The sequence below is a fragment of the Acanthaster planci genome, linkage group LG05, assembly GCF_054643075.1.
Source record: "Acanthaster planci isolate LZ-2023a linkage group LG05, COTS_SCS, whole genome shotgun sequence".
In the NCBI taxonomy this organism is placed as follows: Eukaryota; Metazoa; Echinodermata; class Asteroidea; order Valvatida; family Acanthasteridae; genus Acanthaster; species Acanthaster planci.
The window spans coordinates 23,030,411-23,054,751 of record NC_141781.1 but is presented as its reverse complement, the minus strand read 5'-3'; the positions used below and the strand labels follow the sequence as shown (position 1 = coordinate 23,054,751).

At 39.3% G+C, this 24,341-nt stretch overlaps 2 protein-coding genes across 2 annotated transcripts; one reads left to right on the top strand and one right to left on the bottom strand.

Moving 5' to 3' along the window:
* Nucleotides 1-1,007: 1,007 nt before the first annotated feature.
* Nucleotides 1,008-5,762, top strand: LOC110979612 (trans-1,2-dihydrobenzene-1,2-diol dehydrogenase-like). The gene is made up of 7 exons (XM_022235584.2): nt 1,008-1,410; nt 1,759-1,922; nt 2,327-2,462; nt 2,778-2,891; nt 3,317-3,441; nt 3,962-4,157; nt 4,264-5,762. Exons 1-7 carry the CDS (start codon nt 1,209-1,211, stop codon nt 4,395-4,397), a joined length of 1,071 nt encoding a protein of 356 aa, XP_022091276.2. The 5' UTR covers nt 1,008-1,208; the 3' UTR covers nt 4,398-5,762.
* smc5 (structural maintenance of chromosomes 5) lies at nt 5,083-23,185 on the bottom strand. The gene is made up of 23 exons (XM_022235549.2): nt 22,972-23,185; nt 21,016-21,157; nt 20,348-20,563; nt 20,162-20,224; nt 19,306-19,518; nt 18,547-18,708; nt 18,061-18,194; nt 17,622-17,697; nt 16,497-16,614; nt 15,976-16,130; nt 15,371-15,484; nt 14,008-14,102; nt 13,269-13,401; nt 12,641-12,817; nt 12,286-12,455; nt 11,826-11,949; nt 10,774-10,896; nt 10,427-10,543; nt 9,420-9,569; nt 8,393-8,563; nt 7,728-7,907; nt 7,294-7,389; nt 5,083-6,900 (listed from the first exon to the last, which is right to left on the bottom strand). Exons 1-23 carry the CDS (start codon nt 23,145-23,147, stop codon nt 6,769-6,771), a joined length of 3,237 nt encoding a protein of 1,078 aa, XP_022091241.2. The 5' UTR covers nt 23,148-23,185; the 3' UTR covers nt 5,083-6,768.
* Between the last annotated feature and the right edge of the window lie 1,156 nt (nt 23,186-24,341).

Genomic DNA, 24,341 nt, shown 5'->3' with positions numbered 1-24,341 from the left:
TTGTAAGTGCCGGAATTCCACATCTAACCAATCGAATATCATATTTAATTAATCGGCTATTATATGCACATCTTATGCACTCGTCACTATGTTTTAAAACCTTTTTTCTTAATTCATTAAATGGGACAAAGCAGTTGGACAGTTTTGTACAATAGTTGGTTGAACGAAATAACACTGAAAAAATTCATAAAGTAGTCTGTCAATCCTTGTGTTACTGTTTATTTACCAATTGTTTATAATGGAATAAACCACCAGCGAAAGTAAGGCCGCTGAATGAACTGTGTGACCCACGCACGCGTGCGACGCCTCATTACGGGCCATTACGTAGTAAGTTAGTCCATAAGTGTGTCATGCATGATGATAGGCCCAATTGAACATGTCACTGCATGTTGACACTGAATTGTATCATCCTCGTATCAGATGCTATTTTATAGCATCTTTGGCGCAAGCATGACAGTAACGTAAAATAGGGTGAAATTAAAAGACGCATATCCAGAGTACAGAGCATGTATATCTTTAATGGGAAACTCAAAGAAAATGAACTGTGGTTACTTCCACATTGTACATTACTAATGAGGTCAAGTGGGAGAAATCGGACTTCCAGTGGCTGGAGTCTCCCTCTGTAGTGTAAAATAATACAAAGCTCGAACTAACCCCAAACACAAACTGGACAACGAAATGAAGAAATCTTACAGTGATCACATATTCCCCAAATTGGTTGGCGCTTTGTTAGGCTAATGTGATTTGAGCTCCCTAATGATGTTCAGCTGTAGTACTAAGTACATGTACGCGGCTCCTTCATAGCAATTCAAAAGACACAACATCACAAGTAGAACGTAAGAGAGCGCTCCACGGGTAGAAATACATGTAACTTGGGATTTTTTTCAGCGGACGGAATCACGGTGAAAAATCATTATATAGGGAAACATGCAGTTCATCTTGACTCCCTGAACCCAGACGATCAAAGGTCGTTACTATCACGCAATGCATGCCACGCGCGGCACAGTCAAGGTTCTCTCTCTGCCCTGTACGTGGTGCATGCACTCATGCTTTATGTTCGTACAACTCCAAAGGCCAGGTCAAATTACGAGCAACTACCCCCATGGTAATACACTACACGCATGTATGAACTCTTTCGTATCGGGACAACTTGAACAGCATTTCTGGCCAATACTTGCAGAGGCAGTGCCGCGTATTTTCCACCAATCATGAAGATTCGGTGGGGTATTTGTACGACAGGTAAAATCAGCAATGATTTCGTGTTGGCACTGAGTCTTTTGCCGACTGAGAATCACGAGGTAGTGGCAGTGGCAGCAAGATCTGAAGGCGATGCTAAGAGGTTTGCAGACAAGCACAAGATACCGACGGCTTATGGAGGCTATGAAGCCCTGGCTAAAGATGCCAATGTCGGTACGTAAAAATCAATGGTCAATTTTATGCCAAGGCACAATAAACGAACACAGCCCTTATTTTTTGTGGGGTCGTCAAAAGTAAGACTCCATCAAGGCACTGCATGTTCTCTGGACTTTGTATTTTAATAGAGTGCACAAAACATGAATTCTCCAATAAAACAAATACATGTAATGTATTTGTCAGTGAATTAATTTTTTTAAATCAAGAAGGAAGGGGAGAATAGCAACAAATAATGCTGGCATTGTGGGCATTCCCAACACATGTATTGTTAGCAATGGGGCCACAAAACGGTGTATCTATCATTAATTATATGAAAGCATTACGGGCGTGACCCTCTTCTTTCAGACACTGTCTACATTGGTAGCTGGATCCACACACATCTTCCACTTTGCAAGCTTTTTCTTGGCCATGGTAAGAATGTTCTTTGCGAGAAACCTTTGGCGCTGAACAAACGAGAAGTCCAGGAGATCATAGACTTTGCTAAGGAGAAAAATCTCTTCTTTATGGAGGTAAAAGAAAAAGCAATTATTTAAAAGAGAAACAAACTCTGGAGTGAATTTTATGCATTTGTTTTGGGCTGTTGTAGGACTGAATAGCCAAGTGGTATACCGTCCAGACTTAGACGCATTAAACCTTAATCGACAAGTGATTCACAGGTATCGAGTATAATGCAAGACTGTGGGTACATCTACCAATACAGACAACATGTACAATACTGAAAAACTTCAGATGAACTGAAATCGACTGATATGATTGATCAGTTGACCAAGGTTTCAAAATCCCAACCCATTTGTAATTTAGCTCACAAAGCAAAAATAAACCTGCCTTTTGCCTCCATTGATTTCAGTAAAGAAGCCCAAATAAATGGGAAAGATCAACCTTTAAAATTCCTTGCATGTTCTTCATCGTGTAGGGCTGGTGGAATAGATTTTTTCCACTGAATGTCAAACTCCGCGAGCTGCTTGCAGCGGGACATATTGGTGAAGTCAAGTGTGTCCTTGGATCGTTTGGAATTCCCAAACTTAAAGACGAAAGAATCGAACATAAAGGTATGAATTGAGAGTGAAACCTTTGCTGATTTCAATCTTCTCGCAGGGACTTTGGTCAAGATTTCTCCCAGCTTGTGTGAAATTAAGAGAAGTGGTTGCTGCAGGACAAATTGGCGAAATCAAATCAGTGAATGGGTCTTTTGGGTTACTTATCATGCATAAGAGATAAGATTTTCAAAGGTAAAACTTTTGCCACTCGACACTAACTCGTATCTATAAGAATTGACATGTTGCGATAACAGGTCAACTTGAAGTCAAGTCGTAACGAGCAGGGTTTTTAACACTGTGAAGACCTCATTGGTTAATTCCTTACAGAATTTGGAGGAGGAGCGATGCTGGATATGGGTATATATCTTATTCAGACAACTCTGATGGTCTTTGATAGGGCACCTACATCTTGGTCAACCAAGGGATTCTTGGCGCCGACAGGTAAAATACAGCTTAGATATATCGGCTCACCCTTATGTGTGCCGAGTATGTAGACTGCGCAGAATTACGACGCTCTTCTTCAAAGGCGTCCAGCAATCGACAATATTATCGACCACGCTTGATGTCTTGCAAATGTTCTCCTCACGACAGTTAACCGGCGTTGCGGTATGACAGAATAGTTAAAATCCATCCATGGGTTAGGCCATGAAAATAGAATCTATAGGGGCCTACGCGAAAACCTCCTCCACCCAAAAACTAATTGATAGGTGTCCACACTGAAAATATGGTTTCAACGGAAACTACCTGAAACTTGTAAACCGAAACAAAGACAAATTTGAATGTGCATGGATAGAAAAAATTTGGGGTTCTTGATGAATTGCGCAACCAATGTAAAGATTGAATTTTAACTGACTTTCTTTCTATAGGCGTGGATGAGACTACCGTGACGACGATTTTGTTTCCTGATAACGCAATAGCATCGCTAACATGTAGCGTTGCTGTGTTTCTTCCAAATGAGATTGAAATCAGAGGAACCAAAGGACACATTAAGGTAAGATGAACATCCCTATAACATCAACAGATAGTCAGACGATCACAGCACAAATAACATGAATATTACCCTTCAAGTCGAATTTATTTGAGAGCCGACTACAACACGCTTGTAAAGAGTTTAGATATGACGACTAACTTTCAGAAATGGAAGCATAATCAAATTTAGATAAGTGCGACCTCATTTGCGGGTTGCCACGGATGGACAAGGTTCAGCTACCATGGGGTGAAGGAGTCAAAGAACAGGACACAGCCATTTCTCAAAAATCTATCCGAACACGCCGACGCAAGACGTACATCGCGCACCTTTTCACAGTTCACATAACTTCTCTGCCGTATAATGTATGATCCCAACATCATCTAGAGGAGAAAGGATTTGAGTATTACTAATTCTCATGCGCATTATTGGGAAATTACCACAAGTCTGAGGCAAACTATTGCGAATCTGATTGGGAAACTCCAGAACAACAATTAGCATGAGTTATAGGGCTGAATTTAACAGAATTGTTACCATGTTGCAGGTTCTGTCGCCATTTTGGTGTCCTTTAAAGATGGAAGTTACGACAGTTGTCCAAAAAAGCGATGATGTCTTGGATATTGAGGAGAAACAAGAAGTGATGGAATTCCCTCTTCCGAGTAATAGGGAGGGGTTTGTCTACCCGAACAGTGCTGGGTTTCAGTACGAAGCAGAGGCAGTACGTCAATGTATCATCAAAGGTGAGGAAGATGGAAGTTAAATAGCTATATGTACATGTACTGTAAAACAATACTATTAATATCAGGAGATCACTTCACATTTCAAAAACTCTTTTTAAATTCAAAGGTCTGAAAGAATGTCCTACTGTAACACACAAGGAGAGTTTGCTGGCGCATGAAATCCTTCAAAGTACAAGGTATGATGTGGGATATGTGCTAGATGTTGACAAGCAGAAAATCACGACCATGCCTTGCCAGTAGAAGGCAGTCAGTCCCACCAAGGAATTCGACCAAAAAGAATTCACATCCTACACTACACTGTATTTCCTGACCAAAGTGCAAAAACAGGTCTATGTGTAGTTTTCTGGTAGAGTGGCCAATGTAAAAAGAGTCTAATAAAGAACCAAATAATCAACCCTTTGTGAGTCCAACTTGACAGGCCATCCTCTCAGTTTCGGATCTTGGAGTACATAGCTTACCGACCTGTGTGTGGTTTTACAAAGAGTAACCTCAGTTTTGTTTAGAAAATAAAATCACAAGTGACCTTTTATCGATCGTCAATTAACCGTTCGCCAAGTTCATTACCAGCAAAATGTGAAATGTACAATTCATGAAAAGACTTCGATCTGTATTATCATTGGTTAGAAAACTTCAGTTGTTAGATATCTTTGAATAACTATCAGTTCGTCATTTCAGTTTCAATTTTCTTTGGCGGTGCTTTGACTGGTGTGCTAAGCTTGTTCTAAGCAGTTCTAGGAACGTGTACAGAGAAAGCAAGGGCAAGAAGGGATAACGGGAAGAGCAGAAGTGGTGCAGTGATATTTTCATCGTTTTCAATGTTGCCTTCAAATTATACAGCCAATTTATCTCCTGTAATATGTACAATGTACCTGGAAAAATGCTAAAAATGTGCAACAAATCGAAATGAATTAATGGCCACAATATATTCAATAAGACTGTGTCACAAAATAGAGCAATTTTTATTCCTAAGTCAACAGAGTAATAAAGAGGAAATGACCAGAACAGATGTGACTGCAATTATCAATGACTGGATTGATGACTGGATTGGACGAATTGTTTATTTTGGTTGTATTTAATCTCCTAAATACCTCGATTTTTGGTGTATCACACCAGTTAATCATAAATGGAAATGCGAGATTTGGAAAGTTAAAGATCGTATCAATTTGCATTGGAAAGTGAATTTTACAAAACCTAGTCAAACCTTATAAACCTAATGAGAGTTTTGTTTTTTGTTGCTGCTTTATATTGATGTTTTGAGAAAGAATGTGAAATGAATCCTTCCTTTCATTGCATCTGATACAGTCATGTAAGAGTATCAATTGGTATGCCACGTGGGTTGTTAATTTAATCAGTCCTGTAGACTGGGCTTACTCAAAAGTGAAATGAAGATGTACTCCAAAACCTTAACCTACCACTGCCTGAGCAGCCTTTTCGGAAAGAATTTTTTGCTGCATTACAATTTTGATGACAGATCTGTAAGGATGAGAGGCTTCAGCTTATAATGAAATAAAATTGTAAGAAAGTAAAAAAAGTAATACATGTATGTCTGTGCTGTGACAAAACTTAAAATTTACTCACATTAAAAGATTTTCAGAGGCAAAGTAATGGACTTGTTTGTTTCGCCATCTATTACTCATACCTGTCCATGCTGTAAGGTGAATCCTATTGTGATAAGATGCATGGAATCTTGGAATACATGTGCGTGAACATACTACAAAAAGAAACACCTGGTTAACGGTTGGTAAACAGAGTTGGGAGCACTTAGATTCAAGTTATTATGTAAAAATTTTTTAGAAAGGGTATATAAACTACAAATATGAATAACATATAAAAATACATATGTACTTCTAAGCTACACTATTCCAAATAAGGAAAACTTTCATTTTCTGAACACTAATTTAAAAGGTAAATGTACTGAGGGTTGTCAAGCCTGACACACATCTTGAAAACACTCCAGTCTTATGCATGCAATCTAAACATGTCACAATATGCAATGAATCCTACATTCTTAACAGTTCTGCCTGCAGAGTTTCAGTAAAAAAAAAGTAGCATGTAGTGGTTTACTAAAGTCAGGTCACAAGTTGAAGTCCAAGGCACCTGGAGAAACGAGAGGTATAAGGCACTTCCCACTTCGCTTGAATAGCTTCAGGTTGATGTCAACGCTCGTACTTATAACCTTATCTATTACTTATTAGGGTAATTCCAGAAATTAGGGGTCCATTTTACTTGTGTCCCTGTCACATCTAACTATGAGTTTGCAAGTTCAGAACACATTTTCTAATTTTCAAGAGTCATGAATTAATGCAAATTACATACCAAACAAATAGTAATAGTTTAAAATCAATTCCGGTGATGTTTCCCTGTCACATAACAAGGTCAGATGTAACAAGGAAACAAAATTGTTACCCTTTTGGACCCCTAATTTCTGGAATTACCTATTAGTGTGTGGGATCAAGCTTTCCTTTGGTAAGCAAGCATACGGTCACATCTAATATGGAAATACCATCCATTCCTGTACTGTGACCAAATACAGTAAAATGTGATCCTAATTATAGAGTGCAATGTCCCACAATGAAATGCTGTTCTTCAAAGCTCAACCTGATAAGTCTATTTACTGGACCAGTAACCTTCGTCGTCTTCGACAGAACGCTTCCAGATTCCAATGACTATAAGGCATAATCCAGTGTCCATTGTACACACAGATCACCGTCATCTTGGGACCATAACTCAGATTCAACAGCAACTAGAAAACCAAGAATCACGGATATTGGAACTGTTAACAAAGCTTAAGTGAAACTCTCCTCACATGATCATATCATGAACTCAGTACACATACTACATTCTGCCATTTAGTGCTAGGATTTTACAGGAGTTGTATGGTTTATATTTGGTTTAGCTTAAAGAAAAAACTTAAAAACCCATGACCCAAAATAAACAATCCAAACGAAATGATTAAGCATGACAAATATTATAAGGAAGATCACTTGTACAATTTTCAGACCCTTTTTGCTGTGTGAAAACAAACCAGAAAACAGTAGCTCATTTGAAAGGGATTTCCTTCAAATTCTCCTAATATGAAGAAAATTTTAAATATTTTGGCCTGCTAGGTGATCTTGACTTCTGGAGGAGTATTTACCTTAGGTGTAATGAGAAAATACTGAGATGTGTTTTCCCGGCAAGCTGTCTTAACAACAAGCTCAAAGACTCGACGCTCATTGTTGGGATCCATGCCCTAGGAAAAGAACAGTTCATTATCCATAGGCTAATGCACGCTTATTACCAACATTTCAAGAAGACAATTACATAATCTGATACAGCCCCACACAAAAATTACATTCCAAAGTTCCCCTGGAAATTCTACATGATCAATTACTAACTTTGTCTTCACAGCACAACTCCTAAAAGGAACACTCTTATCTAAAGATAATTTACTTGCATAGCAATAATTGTGTAGACCTCCACAGCAGGCTGGTCAGTAGTGGTGAAGATATTGAAAAGTTCTAGAGCAAACCATTCAGAAAGGGCAAATCATAAACCAACTGTTTGAAATCAGAATCAAGGTAAACATACCTGATTGATCTCATCCACAACTCTAAATGGACACTTGTTGAGTTCCTGTAAAGCCATCAGATACAAGATTGTAGAAACACTGCGTTCACCTCCACTCTGATAATGAGATGTCAGTTCTCTCATCTGCTCTGATTTACGAAACTTAACCTGAATACTGATACCATACTTGTCATAATCCTCCTGCAAAGACAAGTACCAGAACTATTTGTTAAATTGAAGAATTCTGCAAAGTTAATGCCAAAGGATTCTAGCACTTCTTACATGGTTGAACACAGCTAGCTGAAAACAAGGATTGTTGAAACTTTGCTTGTAAAAAGCCAAAAAAGCACTTAACATTTTAATAAAAACGTACGCTTGCATTCCATATTCTGAACTTCAAATGACAATTTAGGCAAAACAAGATAAAATGTTTACTTATATTTTTCTGTTTAAAATGACATTTGAATGTTCTGATTCTATTCAGAAATTTGTGTAACTGTACTCTACAACACCCTATAAAAATGTCACTACTTTTACAACCTACTCTGAGGACTTCGAAAAATGTGGTTTTAGACTGCAGATACAATCTAACATGGGATCGCTTACAAAGGATGAAGGTATGCACGTTGCCTAAAAACACAGAAATGCACTCTTGATGGAGCAAGCAAAGATTTCTGAAGACATACTTCACTATCATACTGTAGTTTGACTTCTCCAGCACAACCCATAGCTTCAAAGAAGTTGGAGAATTGTTGGTTGATGTCAGCAATCAGCCCATTTAAGTCCTCCTTCCAGTGTTGTTTCATGTCATCGATTTCTGATAGCTTTCTATCCATTTGCTGTTGGCTTCTTTCAACCTGTGAGCAATGACCACAAAAACCAAATCAAAGTGAGAAAATTTTTGACTTTAAAGGTAAGTACATCTGGTGAATTGGAAAGCAAAAAGGATTTTGTTGACACAAAACGTTTGCAGCAAAATTTGCTTGAGGAAAACATTTGATCTAATGTCACAAAATCACGCTCATCACCTTCACTTTCCACACAACATATGAACCAGCCTTACAAAACTAATGCATAGGCTACGAGTGCATTTCGGCCCTCTACTGGCAAACCAGCTGTAATGGTTAGGGCATTTTCTGCCGACATCTTAGGCTTCATGTCTTCTTTCCCATAAATACAGGCAAAATGCACTACTGAAGCTGGCTAAATACTGAAACTTATTATACCAAAGCTGGCTGCGTGTACCATAAAATAACTAATCCTCCTCAGGATTTGCCTGAGAGAACTACCTTCCATTATGATTTCCTCTTTCTTGTCTCCCATGTGCTACTTTCTGAAGTGCCAGAATATTGCTTGAACTTTAAAAGCATAATTTCTTTCAAATACAGGTATATTCTTAGAAATAAATCCTCAAGTATCGACAGATTGAAGCTTCATTTACATCCCTTCCCCGCCTTCAAACTATCATTTACATAGAAATGACATCAGGCTTCCTATACTCACATATATACTGCCCTCAGTGACGCATGCATTCATCCATTGAAATCAGCAATTGTACATAAAAGCTTCATTTACATCCCTCCCCACTTTCAAACTATCATTTACATAGAAATGACAGCATGCTTCCTATGGTCACATATATACTGCCCTCAGTAACGCATGCATTCATCCATTGAAATCAGCAATTGTACAAAGGACTGTATCAGTACATACCTTTTCTGTCAGGCTTTGTATTTCAACCTTACGATGCTCAAATTCTTGTACCACTCTCTGGTCTGTTTCAAAAAGACAGTCAGCTTGTGCTTGGACGTAGTGAATTTTCTGCTCAATCTCGTCTAGATCATCAGGGCAAGTACTGAAGGCCTGTTTGTACGTGGTAAGACATTTGTTCACTAAAAGTTCTAGCTGAGTTTTATGCCTTCTTTGGGAATATCACACATTTAAGTGGGTTCCAATAAAAACCTGTTTCTGTTTTAGTGCAATATTCAAAATGTAAATTTCAAGATGGTGTCTTCTTAAAAGAAAAAGAAGAAATCATGTAAGCAAGCTTGTTGGTAGAGATAAACCAGAGAATTGCAACATGAGGTTGTGACAGACAATCAGAGCTGTCTATAGAGAGAATTGCAACATGAGGCTGTGACAGACAATCAGAGCTGTCTATAGAGAGAATTGCAACATGAGGCTGTGACAGACAATCAGAGCTGTCTATAGAGAGAATTGCAACATGAGGCTGTGACAGACAATCAGAGCTGTCTATAGAGAGAATTGCAACATGAGGTTGTGACAGACAATCAGAGCTGTCTATAGAGAGAATTGCAACATGAGGCTGTGACAGACAATCAGAGCTGTCTATAGAGAGAATTGCAACATGAGGTTGTGACGCGACAATCAGAGCTGTCTATAGAGAGAATTGCAACATGACGTTGTGACAGACAATCAGAGCTGTCTATAGAGAGAATTGCAACATGAGGCTGTGACAGACCCTGTTAGGTTTCCAATAATGGTTGACTGTTGTTGGACTGCACCAAATCAATCGAAAAAACAGATTCAAGTTGCACAACTGATTGTTTCCTGCTTAAATACACATACAGCACCTGCGCAGGTACACTTTGCAGTGAGTTTTGGAACCAACATTACAGATCTTTCTATACACTGCTCCCTGTACCGCCACTGCGCCATCTATAATAAATGACTGCCTCCAATGAGACATGCTTCATTACCTCCCTGAGTTCTGTGGATGGTTCTTCTGAGCCAGTCAACTCTTGAGCTCGTCTGATTAGCTGTCTAGCAACATCCTTTGTATTCCTCAAAATAGTCAGGAGTTCTATCTTCTCATTCTACAGAAATGGGCAAAAAATGTAAACACGCAAAAATCTATCATTCCTAGATATTAAAGAACACTCTCCTTGGACACCAAGTTCAATGCAAGTCCACGTGCCTAGCAAAACTAAATATTGTAACGTTTTCTCTAAATAAAATATTTATTGCGTTACGAATTTCTGAAGTACCAAACTCTTTGGTTTCTAGGTATTCTGACATGAATGAAGTTTGCTAGTTCTCTCCATACCTCTAAGCGTTGCAGGTTGGCACTGGCTTCTCTCTGTGTAGCTTCAATGTGAGTCTTCTGATTAAATATGACAGCATATTTCATTCCTAGCTCAACTTTCTCCTTGGTCCTCTCAATACAATCCTGTATAAGACCAGCACAGACATATATTGAGGAATGACGCTGTCATCAATCCACTCCGTGCAATAGGCCGACCATGAGATCACAAGTTCACCTCTATGCACCCTGAGGGACTATGAGTGACCAGAGGAGGGTTCTAAATTCAGTAACTGATGGTCAAAGGAAATAGGTCCCTCACCCTTAACTCTAACCAACCAGGATCAAGAACCAGACAGAAGCATGTTATGGTAAATGCTATTCTCCATGCACAGGCTTATGATGGAAGGCACATTTGAACATATGTACCATGTAGCTGTACGACAGCTGCACTTTAAAATGAATAAGTTGTAAATATAACTGCTTGTATGACCATCAAATGGCACTCATGGTTAACATTTGCATGTGCCCCAGGTTGCCTACATGTACATTTTTATCTGTCATTAGTCTTGATAAGAATCATTCCCCTTCACTTTGCTCAGCATTGTCAGCACAAACTCCTTCAACAAAGCATACATAGTGTGGACCTCCGAGTAAGAGATATGTCCCTACAAGTATGGGTCCGTAAATGTGTGAATCAATATCCAAACCTTGGACGGTTTTTTTTTTAAAGTCACAGGAGACAACTGCATAATGTTCCTTTTTAATTCCCTAGCTTAGTTAGAATACCCAACGTATATACTTATAAACATTCTTTACTCAGTGCTTGTCCAAGACCTGGTTAAGATGTCTGCACTAGTAAGCAGGAGGTTGTGGGTTCGAGTCCCTTTTGAGTAAGCTTGTTAATTTTCTGGCAAGCTCTCAAGCACTGAGTATACAGTGTTGATAAATACGGGTATGGGCCAAACCCGTAATTCAAAGTAACATCTCCCTGACACAAAGTACATCTTGAAAATTAGTAAGAACAGTTAAAGAGTACAAAATATTTATGAGTGTGTTCCATTTGAAATTATTACTTTGATGAGTTGGCTGAATTCCTTGACAAGTTTGAGCTTTTTCTCATTAATGGCTTTAATCTTCTTGCTTGCTTTAGCCATTTCTGCCTCCACATCTATAGCTGATGCTTCACATTTCCGTATCCTACCGAGAGAATAAATACCACATATTTGTGTTAAAACACTCCAACAAATTAAAACAACATACATCAACTATAGCAGTCCTATTCAGTGTTTTTGTACTTGAGCATTCGTGGAAATACATAAAAACCTTTCACTGTTTTTGAGCTGTAACTGCTTTTAAGGTAGCTTTATATTTGCTGTAAACACTGCTTAGAAGAAAGTCCACTTCCTTGCAATGTTGACTGTTAAGAGTTTATTGGTATAAGTGTGTGTGTTAGCTTGAGAGGTATGGATCTATGAATAGGCACATATGAGGCTTGGGATTGTTAGTAATAATCAGAGTTGAGGTTCTTCTTACGCTTCTCTCTTTGCAGCGATATTCTGCAAGATGGTTTTGTGTCTGTCTCTTTTTTGTATCAATCCTTTCTTCTGTTCCTTCAATTCATTATCTTGTGTCATCAGGACCTGTCTACGTTGCTGTAATTCCTTGTATCTCTGTTGCCCCACTCCAAGTTGGTGCTCAATTTCCTTCAAGTTACAATTAAATAGAACTACATTAATTCCTCTCTGACACTTTGATATAGCTATACAGATCTAACATTGAATTTTCATAACTTCTGGAACAATTATTACTCATGAGAAATTGCTGCATTCACTTTAATGTACTAAGAAATAATCTTTCAAATATTCTTCCAACTACTCTAATTTTCCACCTGTATATTCTGTTCCAACTCTCTCTTGGCACTCATGTCTACAGAAATGTTGAGCAATCTTGCATCAGCAACAAAGTTGCTGTCAGTGGATTGTTGATGGTTGCCGTATCGTGACCGTCTGACAATGTAATTGTGGTCCGGTGTGTAGAATCTCGTCACCCCAGACTCCTTCACAACCTGTTAAAAATGGCAAAGCTCATCAGACCCAACAAAAACAAAGAAACAAACCCAACCTTACAAACTAGATTACCAGCCACAATGCTATGATGTGTACTGCCTCTAACCAGTTCTCAGCCTTTTCAGTAGTTCTCAGTAAATGCTTTTGCTTTGTATTTTGAGGTCTAAGACGAATCTGAAAAACTACAATGCCAGAAATTGTGAGAATACAACTAGAAATATGGACATGTACAAGCGAACTTAGAAATTGGCCACTAATGAAGGTAGCATAATGATATTACCTTCCAGAATGTGCAATGCTCCATACAAAGCGTTCCAGAACAATGTGCAATGCTTCATGTGAAATGTTCAAGAACTATATATAAAATAGATCAGAATGAATTGCAAATCAATCAAAAGACAACTTTAGTAGCTCATAAAATCGGTTCTAATGACAATACAAATGACTCACTTTATCAATGCTATCCTGTGTTACTCTGCTACCAAGAGGGACGTTATGCAACTTATGCATCTTACATAAGTACACCATGACAGCTTCTGGTGCCTCGATCAAATCACGCAGGTAATGATTGAATCCCCAACGTCTGTGAAGAAAAACACGCAACAAATCCAAATAGGATTAGTAAACACTATCACATACAGCATTAAGGAAGATTTCAAGTTCTTCATTGTAGAACCAAATGACACATAGTGTCTGTAAACGTTTCTTTAGGGTATAAGCAAAACTCATGCCAAGAAATGAAATGCAGAGGTAACACGGAGGTCATATCACCCAATGGAGTGATGGTAATGACAGAGGGCATATCACCCAATGGAGTAATGGTATTGACAGAGGGCATATCACCCAATGGAGTAATGGTATTGACAGAGGGCATATCACCCAATGGAGTAATGGTATTGACAGAGGGCATATCACCCAATGGAGTGATGGTAATGACAGAGGACATATCACCCAATGGAGTGATGGTAATAAAGCTAAATGGACAATGAAGATGAGCAATGATATCAATGATACAAGGGCAATTACTTTCAGCAGAGGAAATAACAATAAATTCCGGAAAGAAAATCTGTTACCCATAGAGTTTTGGACATTGTTTCGATTCTGCACTAAAACTTCATTCCTCCAACAACTCATGCAAAAATCGTATGATAGTTCTGTCACAATTCTTGTAATTTTCCTGGAAACTTACTTTACATCGTCAATGGATTTTTGAGGTTTGAAGCTTGAGAGAGGATCCCCTGGGCTCTTCACAACATTTATTCTCAAGTTCTGCTTCTCTCTAACCTGAAGAATGTGAACACATCAAACTAGACGGATTTTTGAAAAATTCCCTCTTCAAATCCCCTTCAACTTCTCCATAGGATGGAGTTATGACACAGTCCAGTGACCGGACCGTAATAATGTATTGATTTACTCAGCTCGTTCTCAAGATGGGACATTTTAAAACATTTCAGGTTTTATGAATCTCTTTCTGCCAAACCAAAACAAGGGTTTCAATGCAGAGAAGAAGTGAGCAATATTTTTTTCTGTAACAGTGAAAAATGTACAAATTCATGATGCAGCACACTAACAAATTTCCTTTTCCTCTTTGTTGGGGGTGAGATTGGAGGAAAACAAAATTACATGAAAGTTATCAGCAGAAGTTCTGAGGGCCCCACTGCAGCGTAGGGTCTACGCCCACTGCAGCGTAGGGTCTACGCCCACTGCAGCGTAGGGTCTACGCCCACTGCAGCGTAGGGTCTACGCCCACTGCAGCGTAGGATCTATGCCCACTGCAGCGTAGGGTCTATGCCCACTGCAGCGTAGGGTCTATGCCCACTGCAGCGTAGGGTCTATGCCCACTGCAGCGTAGGATCTATGCCCACTGCAGCGTAGGATCTATGCCCACTGCAGCGTAGGATCTATGCCCACTGCAGCGTAGGATCTATGCCCACTGCAGCGTAGGGTCTATGCCCACTGCAGCGTAGGATCGATGCCCACTGCAGCGTAGGGTCTATGCCCACTGCAGCGTAGGGTCTATGCCCACTGCAGCGTAGGATCGATGCCCACTGCAGCGTAGGATCTATGCCCACTGCAGCGTAGGGTCTATGCCCACTGCAGCGTAGGATCGATGCCCACTGCAGCGTAGGATCTATACCCACTGCAGCGTAGGATCTATGCCCACTGCAGCGTAGGATCTATGCCCACTGCAGCGTAGGATCTATGCCCACTGCAGCGTAGGGTCTATGCCCACTGCAGCGTAGGGTCTATGCCCACTGCAGCGTAGGGTCTATGCCCACTGCAGCGTAGGGTCTATGCCCACTGCAGCGTAGGATCTATGCCCACTGCAGCGTAGGATCTATGCCTACTGCAGCGTAGGGTCTATGCCCACTGCAGCGTAGGGTCTATGGTATGCGTGTGTGTTTGCCTACAGGTAACCCTTCAAATTTCCTCTTCTTGTGTTCTCTATCAAATCAACCTTTATGTGTAAAAAAACACAGTACAAATGTAACGTTAAAATTTGTACACAAAATTTGATTTGCTGCAATCTGAAATGCTTTGCAATGACTTACCAAGCTGACGAATAGTTCCATATCATCAGCATCCTCACATACAAATGCCAGCATGTCGTTGGTTGGAATAGCATGCTCTATATATTTGGCATGCTCCTTGTTTGGAACATTAATCTGAAAAAAAGTTGCAAGTTTTACAAATTTTTCTTGAAACTGAAACACAAGAGCAATCATTTTCATGCCACTTCAAGATATTAACAAAGGATTCTTAAAACCAAAACCTTATTTACAGTTTTTCTAGCAGTCTGATCATAATCATTTCATTTCCTATCTACAATGAACCTTTACCTAGGATTTGCAATTCTCAGGACCCGGGGTGTTTATCCTATACGTCCTTGCTTGTGAGTGAAACTACAAGGCAAAGCTCTACCTTCAACCTTGGAACTTTGGCATGACACTAAAAGAACCCTCCTAAATTTGCCCTGGAATATTCTTTGTAATCAAATAAAACTGGGATTCTGTCTGATTCATGTCAACTACCAATGGCTGGGATACACAGTTGGTGTTATGTTACATATCAGACTTTGAATTTTTTGAAAGATGAACAGAAAGGAGCACTTATTTTGATTGATTACAATGTGAGGTAAAAGGCCCATACCACTTACCACTAATGCCACTGGTTCATGAATCTTGTGTTTGAACATATCTTGATTTGAACGTAGCCATTCCACAGCATTGTATGTATCTCGATAGTATTTCTGTAACTCTCCCAAACGCATGTCTTTCTGGTCATTCAAACGTCTCAGACGTAATTCCAAATCTGCAAAAAGAAAATCATGTAGTAAAGTCTTCCTCTTAACTTTCACAAGAAAGCAAATAATTACAATTGCAAAAGCTTTTACATTACCTTCAGACTGGTTTGGGGATGGCTTACAAGCATAAATACTTTCTAACATAAATAAACAGTTGATTAGAGAGAATGTGACCTAGTACATGTTATGTTCATCAAATCAGTTCCCGGCTCATCCCACTCAAGTCTGACATAGAATGAAGTGGACACCAGACATCACAAACTGCCTTCTGCAGATTGTGCATGCCATAACTTGCTGAAAATAATTCCGTCAGCTTAAGTTTTACACCTAATTATCGAGTCATGAAATAGCAAAATAGGACTTCTTTATATTACCTCTTTTCTCTCTCTGTAGAGACTCGCGTTCTGTTTTGATGCCATTGTACTCTGTATCGATACCACTCACTTCTCGGACAATTGCTCGCAGTGAAGCAGCATTCTGGTCCAGTTGTGGCTGTAATTACAGTGTCACATTTATAATACTCTATTATAAAGATATACAGTAAACTCCAACTAAGTCGACATTGCGTAACCCGTCATATTGTCCAAGTCGGCCGTTTCACAAAAGTCCTGATCGTCTGTAATGCATTTCCATTCAAATTTCAATTCTAAGTCGGCATTTATACGCTGTCATTTCGTATATGTCGGCATGTTTTCCTCGGTCCCTTTTCCACAAAACCACAAAAATTACTTTGTGTAAGTCGGCATTAAAAAATCGCGCTTCGGTATCAGTTTCCTTCCCCGCCATTGCCAAGAAGTGTCAACTGACAAGTCCCATGCACCTGCAGCCAGCACGAGTACATCAATACCAGTAACCCCTCTAGTGCTACACGCATGCGCTCTGTCCATTTTGGGGGTTACCTTATTGAACATAGTCTGGTTCCCTGCCCAAAGATTCCCGGACGACCCTTGATAATGATTCATTGGGTAGTCAGGATCATCAGGTCTTATATCCAGACTACATGGAACGAACTTAACCAATGCACGTGTGTGGATGACTGTATGTTTTCAGTACTTTAACTGTATCACATACAGTACTGCACTATCGAGTCGCAATGTGATATGCAACTTTGGAAGTGGCTTGCCATACTTGCTTTGTCCTTAGGGGCACACGATCAATTATTGAATTTGCAGGATAACAATCGAGAACGAATTTGCAGGGATCGATCATGGAGGTAGAAATAAACCAGGGTAAATCAAAGCCATTGAATTAGTGCAAGGAATCATAATGTACATAGGCAATACATGTGTACTTGTAAGTCGGCAAAATGATGACTTACAACACAAGTCGGCATTCGCGTAAGTCGTCGTAATTTTTTGAGTCCCAAGAGTGCCAACTTAGCCGGAGTTTACGAAATTATCTTGAATCTACCAAAGCTTCACATGGCACTGTAAACCGATGCCAAACTCTTATTTTTTAGAGAAATTTCAGAAATACATCCCCTTCAAAATAAGACTTACCTTAATGTCCTCAACAGGAGGTATTTGTTCCAGTTCCTTCTGCCATCCTTCCACCAAACTGAGGTGACCTCTTATCCTGGAAATTCAAGAATACAAGTCTCTACAATCACTGGGTGTACAGCTTTACTTTGGGTAAAGATCAGGCAAGAGGAGGTCAAGAACTATCAAAACTAATGTCCGAAATCTCTGATGGAGAAGAAATGTTGTGCAATATGAAAGTGGACAAACAGTAGGAAAACTGTGGGGGGTTGTGTACTGATCAAAAGAGATTTTTGGCTTGAATGTACTTGAATCACAAGAAACTATCTACTGCTTATTCCCATCAAGTATTAAATCCACTTTCACTCAATTTGTATGTTGATGTCCATCTTGACATTACATTGAAACTGATGCATGGTTAGGACAACTTCCTGGCATAAAGAATTGTTGTCCAACTCACTTTGCTTGTCTTTTCTCTTCATCCTGCTGTTTAACTCTCAGCTCATCTTGTATCTCAGTCAAATCACTGGAAAACTCATCAATCTTCTCATGCTTTTTATTGGCAGCGTTGGCCAACTGCCGTGCTTCATTGGTCTGAGAACAAAATATTTCCATTCAATATATCTTTAACTTCCTGCCTGTTTCCTTTCCAATAGTGACAAATGCAGGTCTTTAAACTAAATAAAAGCCTGATCAGAATCAAACAAGAGATTGATTTTAAGTACTGCTCCAACACACAAGCCAAGAAGGAACTAGAATAACTCGGTCATTATACAGCAATAGTCTGGAGAACTGATTTGTTAATTTATATCAGTGAAAGTCAGAAGTGAATTGATGAGATCCATGCAGCAGGAAGCAGAGAACACACACCATACTGATAATGATATTATTCCAAGTTTGGAGGTGGTTTATTTAAACATGAAAATGCTTAAGCTTTTCCACTAACCATTTCCTTGCTGACAGTGTCCAACTCTTGAAGCTTGGCTGTTAAGGTATCCAGTTTTTGTTGAATGGGTGCATTAACAGCTTGTGCTTCACGCAGCTCAGTCTTCAAAGCCTCTTGTCTCTTCTTTAGATCCACGTACATTTTACGCTTGGTATCATACTCCTTGAAGTTAATGCCAACACCATTAATTACCAAATACATCCTAGTACCTTCATGTTTGTTAGTGAAGGGAACAGGACAAAACTCACCCCGTTTCTCATCCACTTACAACCTTTTGATACCGTTGACCATGGAGAGTTTCCAAATGACCTCTACCATTTCAATTATCTCTAGTTTCCATATGACCTCCAACTTACTAAATGACCTCCAGCCTCCCTCAGTGACCTCCAGCCTCCCTCAGTGACCTCCAGCCTCCCTCATTGACCTCCAGCCTCCCTCAGTGACCTCCAGCCTCCCTCAGTAACCTCCAGCCTCCCTCAGTGACCTCCAGCCTCCCTCAGTGACCTCCAGCCTCCCTCATTGACCTCCAGCCTCCCTCATTGACCTCCAGCCTCCCTCATTGACCTCCAGCCTCCCTCAGTGACCTCCAGCCTCCCTCATTGACCTCCAACCTCCCTCATTGACCTCCAGCCTCACTCAGTAACCTCCAGTCTCCATCAATGACCTCCTACCTCCCTCAATAATCCTTACTTCTCTCTCAATGATATTTAGCTCCTTAAATAACCAATGCACAATGATCAAAAATTCAAAGTCACCTACCACCCAGGCCTTTTTCTTTTCCAATGTCTCAATGACCTCCAAGTGATGTTGTCTTTCTTGGTAGCGTTTCACATCTGCCTCCAGACGACTGTTTTTCTCAGTCAACTTCTCAAGATGATGTGACATCTCCTGGTGTTGAAGGAGCATTTCTTTTTGCTCATTACGAAAGTTTTTCAGACGACAATGCTGGTCGAATAGCTCAGGGGATCCAACCTGATTCAAATGCACAGAACATGATGAGATGTGAGCAAATGCGAAAAGGAAGATTTTTTTCTGCATACATGCTTAACCCTTACCCTGCCTGACGCAGCACAGTCCATCAGGTGAAAAGATCTGATGCACTTTGATGCACTTGGCAATCAACAGCAGCTGAACAAAATGGCCATAGATCTTGTGGTGACTGACAACCACAGACTCCAAGGCTCTTTGGCCTTGGGGAGAGTTGACCTGTTTGATCTTGTTACACTGGGCAGGCAAGCCACTTTGACAATGATGCAGACTGATGCGTCTGGCAGGGTTTGTAGTCAAAGTAGGCTGGAGGGTACATTTATAAGGGTTGAAGGGAATATTTCTAGGCAGCAAAGTACCTGCTGATCACAACAGAAGAAATGATGGTCCCAAATCACAATAAACTATTGTACGCTTTATTTATAATGGCTTAACAATATCAATGCTTGCAGGTACTACACAGCAATCGGATATACTGAACAATATCAATGCTTGCAGGTACTACACAGCAATCAGATATACTGAACAATATCAATACTTGCAGGTACTACACAGCAATCAGATATACTGAACAATATCAATGCTTGCAGGTACTACACAGCAATCAGATATACTGAACAATACTTACCGCTTTTTCAGTGTTTTCAAGCAGTTCTACATTTGACATGTTTGCAAACTCAACCACTTTGTCCTGGTAAGATACAAGGGGAAAAAATGACAAAATAAACTTTCCACCTGAAAACATTTCTGTTTGGAATTAAGAGTCTAATTTGTTTGAACTACTGGTTTTCTTTTTCTTAAACAGCCAACTTACCTGTGGTAGAAACTGGCAAAGGTTACTGATCTGAATATTCAGACTCTTGACTTTGTCTTGGACATCTCTCATATGACAGCGACTGCCATTCAGAAACCATGTTGTCCGGTTCCCTTGTTTGGTAATAACACGTCGTATGATGACATTCTTTGGATCTTTATACAACTCCAGCTCAATTATTGCTTCATTACTACCATGCTTCACAAACTCACCAACCTGCAAATCATATCCAAAGATTAAAGTATGTAGATTATATTTTTGAAAAGCTCACTAATTTATTAATCTACATGTATTTCAAAATTTCCTAAGAAAGCAACAATACATGTAAGCAGCAGAAGTATATTTAACATAACGCAAGTGCAGCTTTTAACAACCTTTTGTACATTTTGTACAATATTCACAATTCATTCTAATAATTCCCTTTATATAAATTTCTTTGGTTTTCCAGAAGCATGCCATGTCTTTTAAATGGTCATATACATGATGGGAAGGAAAAAGGACATTGTGTTATACAACCGTCAAATAAAAGTTCAAGTGCAACTTCAGTACATATCCCGTGTATATCTTTTTTCTTTTCACTGCTAATTTTCACTTCTTGTTAATCAAGTCATAGAGTGATATTTCTGGAAGAGAAAGGAGTAAATATGTGATATATTGGATGACCTGACCTCTTTAGCTCGTCCAAGCAAACTGGTACTCCCTGCAAGACCTAAGCACATAGCGCATACCACTGTGGATTTGCCTGTTCCATTGGGACCCATGATTACATTTAGATGAGGACCAGGACGGAATTCACACTTGTCATAGGTTCTATTAATAATCAGAAAAAGATAAAGAACAACAGTAATTAAGTAAATCTAAATAAACGGAGAAAAGGAGACTAATTTCAAGCTTAAGATTCCCATGGTGGAGTGCACAATATAGCAACTAGTTGCAAGATATTGTTTCTACACCTGCAACCTTTCTATCTGCTCAACTGTAGTTCGGCGTGCCCCAAAACAGTTTTGGTAGTAAATGCACATACTAGTGGACACAGCTGGGACACAATTAAATGACTTAACACATTTTTTCATAACATTTGTCAGTCAACATGTTTGAGAACCTGAAACAAACTTTGTACAATATCTGAATAAATCCCTGCCATTTGATTGGTGGGTTGTTAGTCCAGACTCATAGAATAATTCATGCTTAGCAAATATATTTGGCGGTTAGCTTAGTAACACTGCAAAATTCTAATTCACAATATTTACTCACAAACAGAAGATTCTTAGCAGTAATAAAATGATTTTTTTACTCATAGGCGATGCAGGCATTTTTTTAGGCAGGGATTTGTTTATAATTTATTTAAAAATAATATAGAACAAATTATGAACATTGGGATTTTTGCAATTAGCCAATCTTCATAATCAGTCAAGCCTGCGAGAAATCTTGAATTGTAATGTCACTTTCCCTTTTCAAAACAATCTTCAGTAAACATAATTTATTTTTATTTGAAGAAATGGTGATTGAAATTAACAGATGTTTGCAAAATGATCAACCAATCAAGCATGTATCAACTAACACTGATCACACCCAAAAAATGTTTAAATACTGTAAAAACATTCCAAACGGAAAAAAATTATCTGGTCAGAATTCCATATATGAAAATCAATAATTTTTTCTATATCAAAAGTGATAATACATCCTAAGATGTAAAAATTTGCAGGAAAAAATTGAAGAATTAGAAAATACTTGGACTTTTTCAGACCGATCTGATAGGGTTTGTGCACAGTGTCAAATGATACTAATGTATGGAACTTGTTCCAATGATCCATTCCTCAAAGCTTCAAATGATAATGGAGGTAGTGGAATATTTCTACTTCCATGAATTAATTTCAACAGCTCCATGACAAAATCGTTCTCCAACGACCTGACAACATGAATCATATTTGTGAATGATGTAGGCCTAGGGGGGGCTTACCACCACTGCATCCAACCTTGGCCTAATAGAATACATGTACATGAAGGTCTATGGTGTTTATCTTCAAAATTTTCATTTCAACATGTTTAATCCACAGTGCAAATTGTACGACGTTTACTTTGACAGAATAACACAGATGCATGTAGCAAAAATAATGTTTTCAATCATGCATCACTGAGTCTGACTACTTCCAGAGTTGTATTAAGGTTTGCATAAACCTCACAGTTCTGGAGGTAGAGGAATTCTCGCAGTCAGGATGACATCACCAAGTTTTGATTCTTCTCGATGATTGGTCAGTTGGTAGCTAATCCAACTTTCACTCTTGAAACTCAAAAAGGAAAAAAAAGTGTCGCAGTCTATGGGGAAAATCTGAATTATTGACTAAACTCTTAACTTAAGCTTTAGGCCGAGGCCTACATCAAATATGTCCGAAATTTCACTATTTATGCACTATGGATATCTCACACACAAAAGGTTTTAGTTATGTTTATCAAGTTGCAGCAAAATAGGAGTAGAACATGAAAATCCCTGTACAAAGTGAATGGAGAGTTGCCCCTTTGCCCAGACGTGTGTGCTATAAAAAATGGAACAACCTCAGACCGCGAGAATAAGAACTGAATCAGCAGTGTAGTAAGTAGGCTATGCTATGGGAAATAAAATTTACACAAAGTTTTCCATCAAAATGCGCACGACAGATCCTTCGACGAAGCTCTTGGATGTGCCAGGTTTCCTCGATGATTTGCCAGAGATACCGTTGACCATAACAACATCGTTACGGTTGACATTTCGTCCAGGTATCTGATGCAAAACAGCTTCCCGTTTCCTACTCTTGGACGCCATGATTGCGCCTCCTATTTATTGCACACGATTTTCGCGGCGAATTCGTACATAATTATGTACGCCCCAACTAGAGCGTCTGTCCCAACTATATTGGGACAGTCCCAACTGCAGTTGGGCTGGCCCAAATATTGTTGACCAATTTCTACAGAAATTTTACTCAACTTTATTTCAATTTATGTATCTTACATTTGACACAATCCTTCTAAAATATGGCACTTCAGCAGTGATATGACACTGTGAACAATGAATATGACTTTGGCACATGCTGGACACATGTACACTAGACCTCTGTGCTGTAGTTGGGCCGGCCCGACTAGAACTATGGCTGCATTCCACCAAATCGTTGTATTTCTGCGCGCGAGCTAATTAATATTTTTTCAATAAGATCAAAGAAATATTTCTATAAATCCCGAATTTGGGACTGATAGTTTCCAGTTCGGTGTATTTCTCTCACAAAAAGCACCAAATTGCTGGCCTATTTTGGATAGAGGCGGGCAGATACATTCAGAAATGAGCGCTTAGTTTTACTGCTATTTGGGGGGTATCTTGCTTGAAAGGCGAATAAAAATTTTTTTCGTGGCTAACCTCCATGCAATTGAAACGGAAAGTGATTTTCACGCCATAATCTTGAATTCCCAGTGGAAAAACGGAGGCCAACCTCTTCACAAGAGTCAACAGGCGGCGCTATTTCGGTCCGATTTTGCACAAGTGTTTTCCAGTAATGGCACGTATCTGGTGTAGTGCAACCCTATAGCCCTCTAGGGGTGCAGACCACTCATTCAAGTGAGAATTTTTGACCAGCTCATTAGCATTAAAAGTGCTCCCACGGTTTCTTTTGAAAAAAGAGATTGTGTGGCCCCCAAATGGTGAGTCGCCAGGATCAACTCCCCTTGGTCTTTGAGCTTTCATATGAGAGAGCAGAAGGGCTAAAAACTAAAGCTGAGGGTTGCCACTTGAAAAATGGCTTTAATCAGACTTCGGAAAAATCACTCTTTGGGGGATGATTTTGTTTTGTGAGAATAATTAAAAATGTAATTGGTTAACCCACAAAAAATTGAAAAGAAATTGAAAGATAAGTGACCAGACAAGAATTTCATTTGTGTTTCAGAAATCTCAGGGATGTTGGCGTGCATGCTATTGGGCCCTGAACGGTGCTGATTTTACACTGTTTTCAATGGGGCTTGAATTAGTGGA

Excerpts from the sequence above, each read along its gene's own strand:
- LOC110979612 (XM_022235584.2), top strand. The coding sequence starts at position 1,209 with ATGAAGATTCGGTGGGGTATTTGTACGACAGGTAAAATCAGCAATGAT. Across the intron at positions 1,411-1,758 it reads GGCTAAAGATGCCAATGTCG|ACACTGTCTACATTGGTAGC; the intron begins GTACGTAAAAAT and ends CTCTTCTTTCAG. Across the intron at positions 2,463-2,777 it reads CGAAAGAATCGAACATAAAG|AATTTGGAGGAGGAGCGATG; the intron begins GTATGAATTGAG and ends AATTCCTTACAG.
- smc5 (XM_022235549.2), bottom strand. The coding sequence starts at position 23,147 with ATGGCGTCCAAGAGTAGGAAACGGGAAGCTGTTTTGCATCAGATACCT. Across the intron at positions 12,456-12,640 it reads AGTTGGAACAGAATATACAG|GAAATTGAGCACCAACTTGG; the intron begins GTGGAAAATTAG and ends TGTAACTTGAAG. Across the intron at positions 10,544-10,773 it reads CCAACCTGCAACGCTTAGAG|AATGAGAAGATAGAACTCCT; the intron begins GTATGGAGAGAA and ends CCATTTCTGTAG.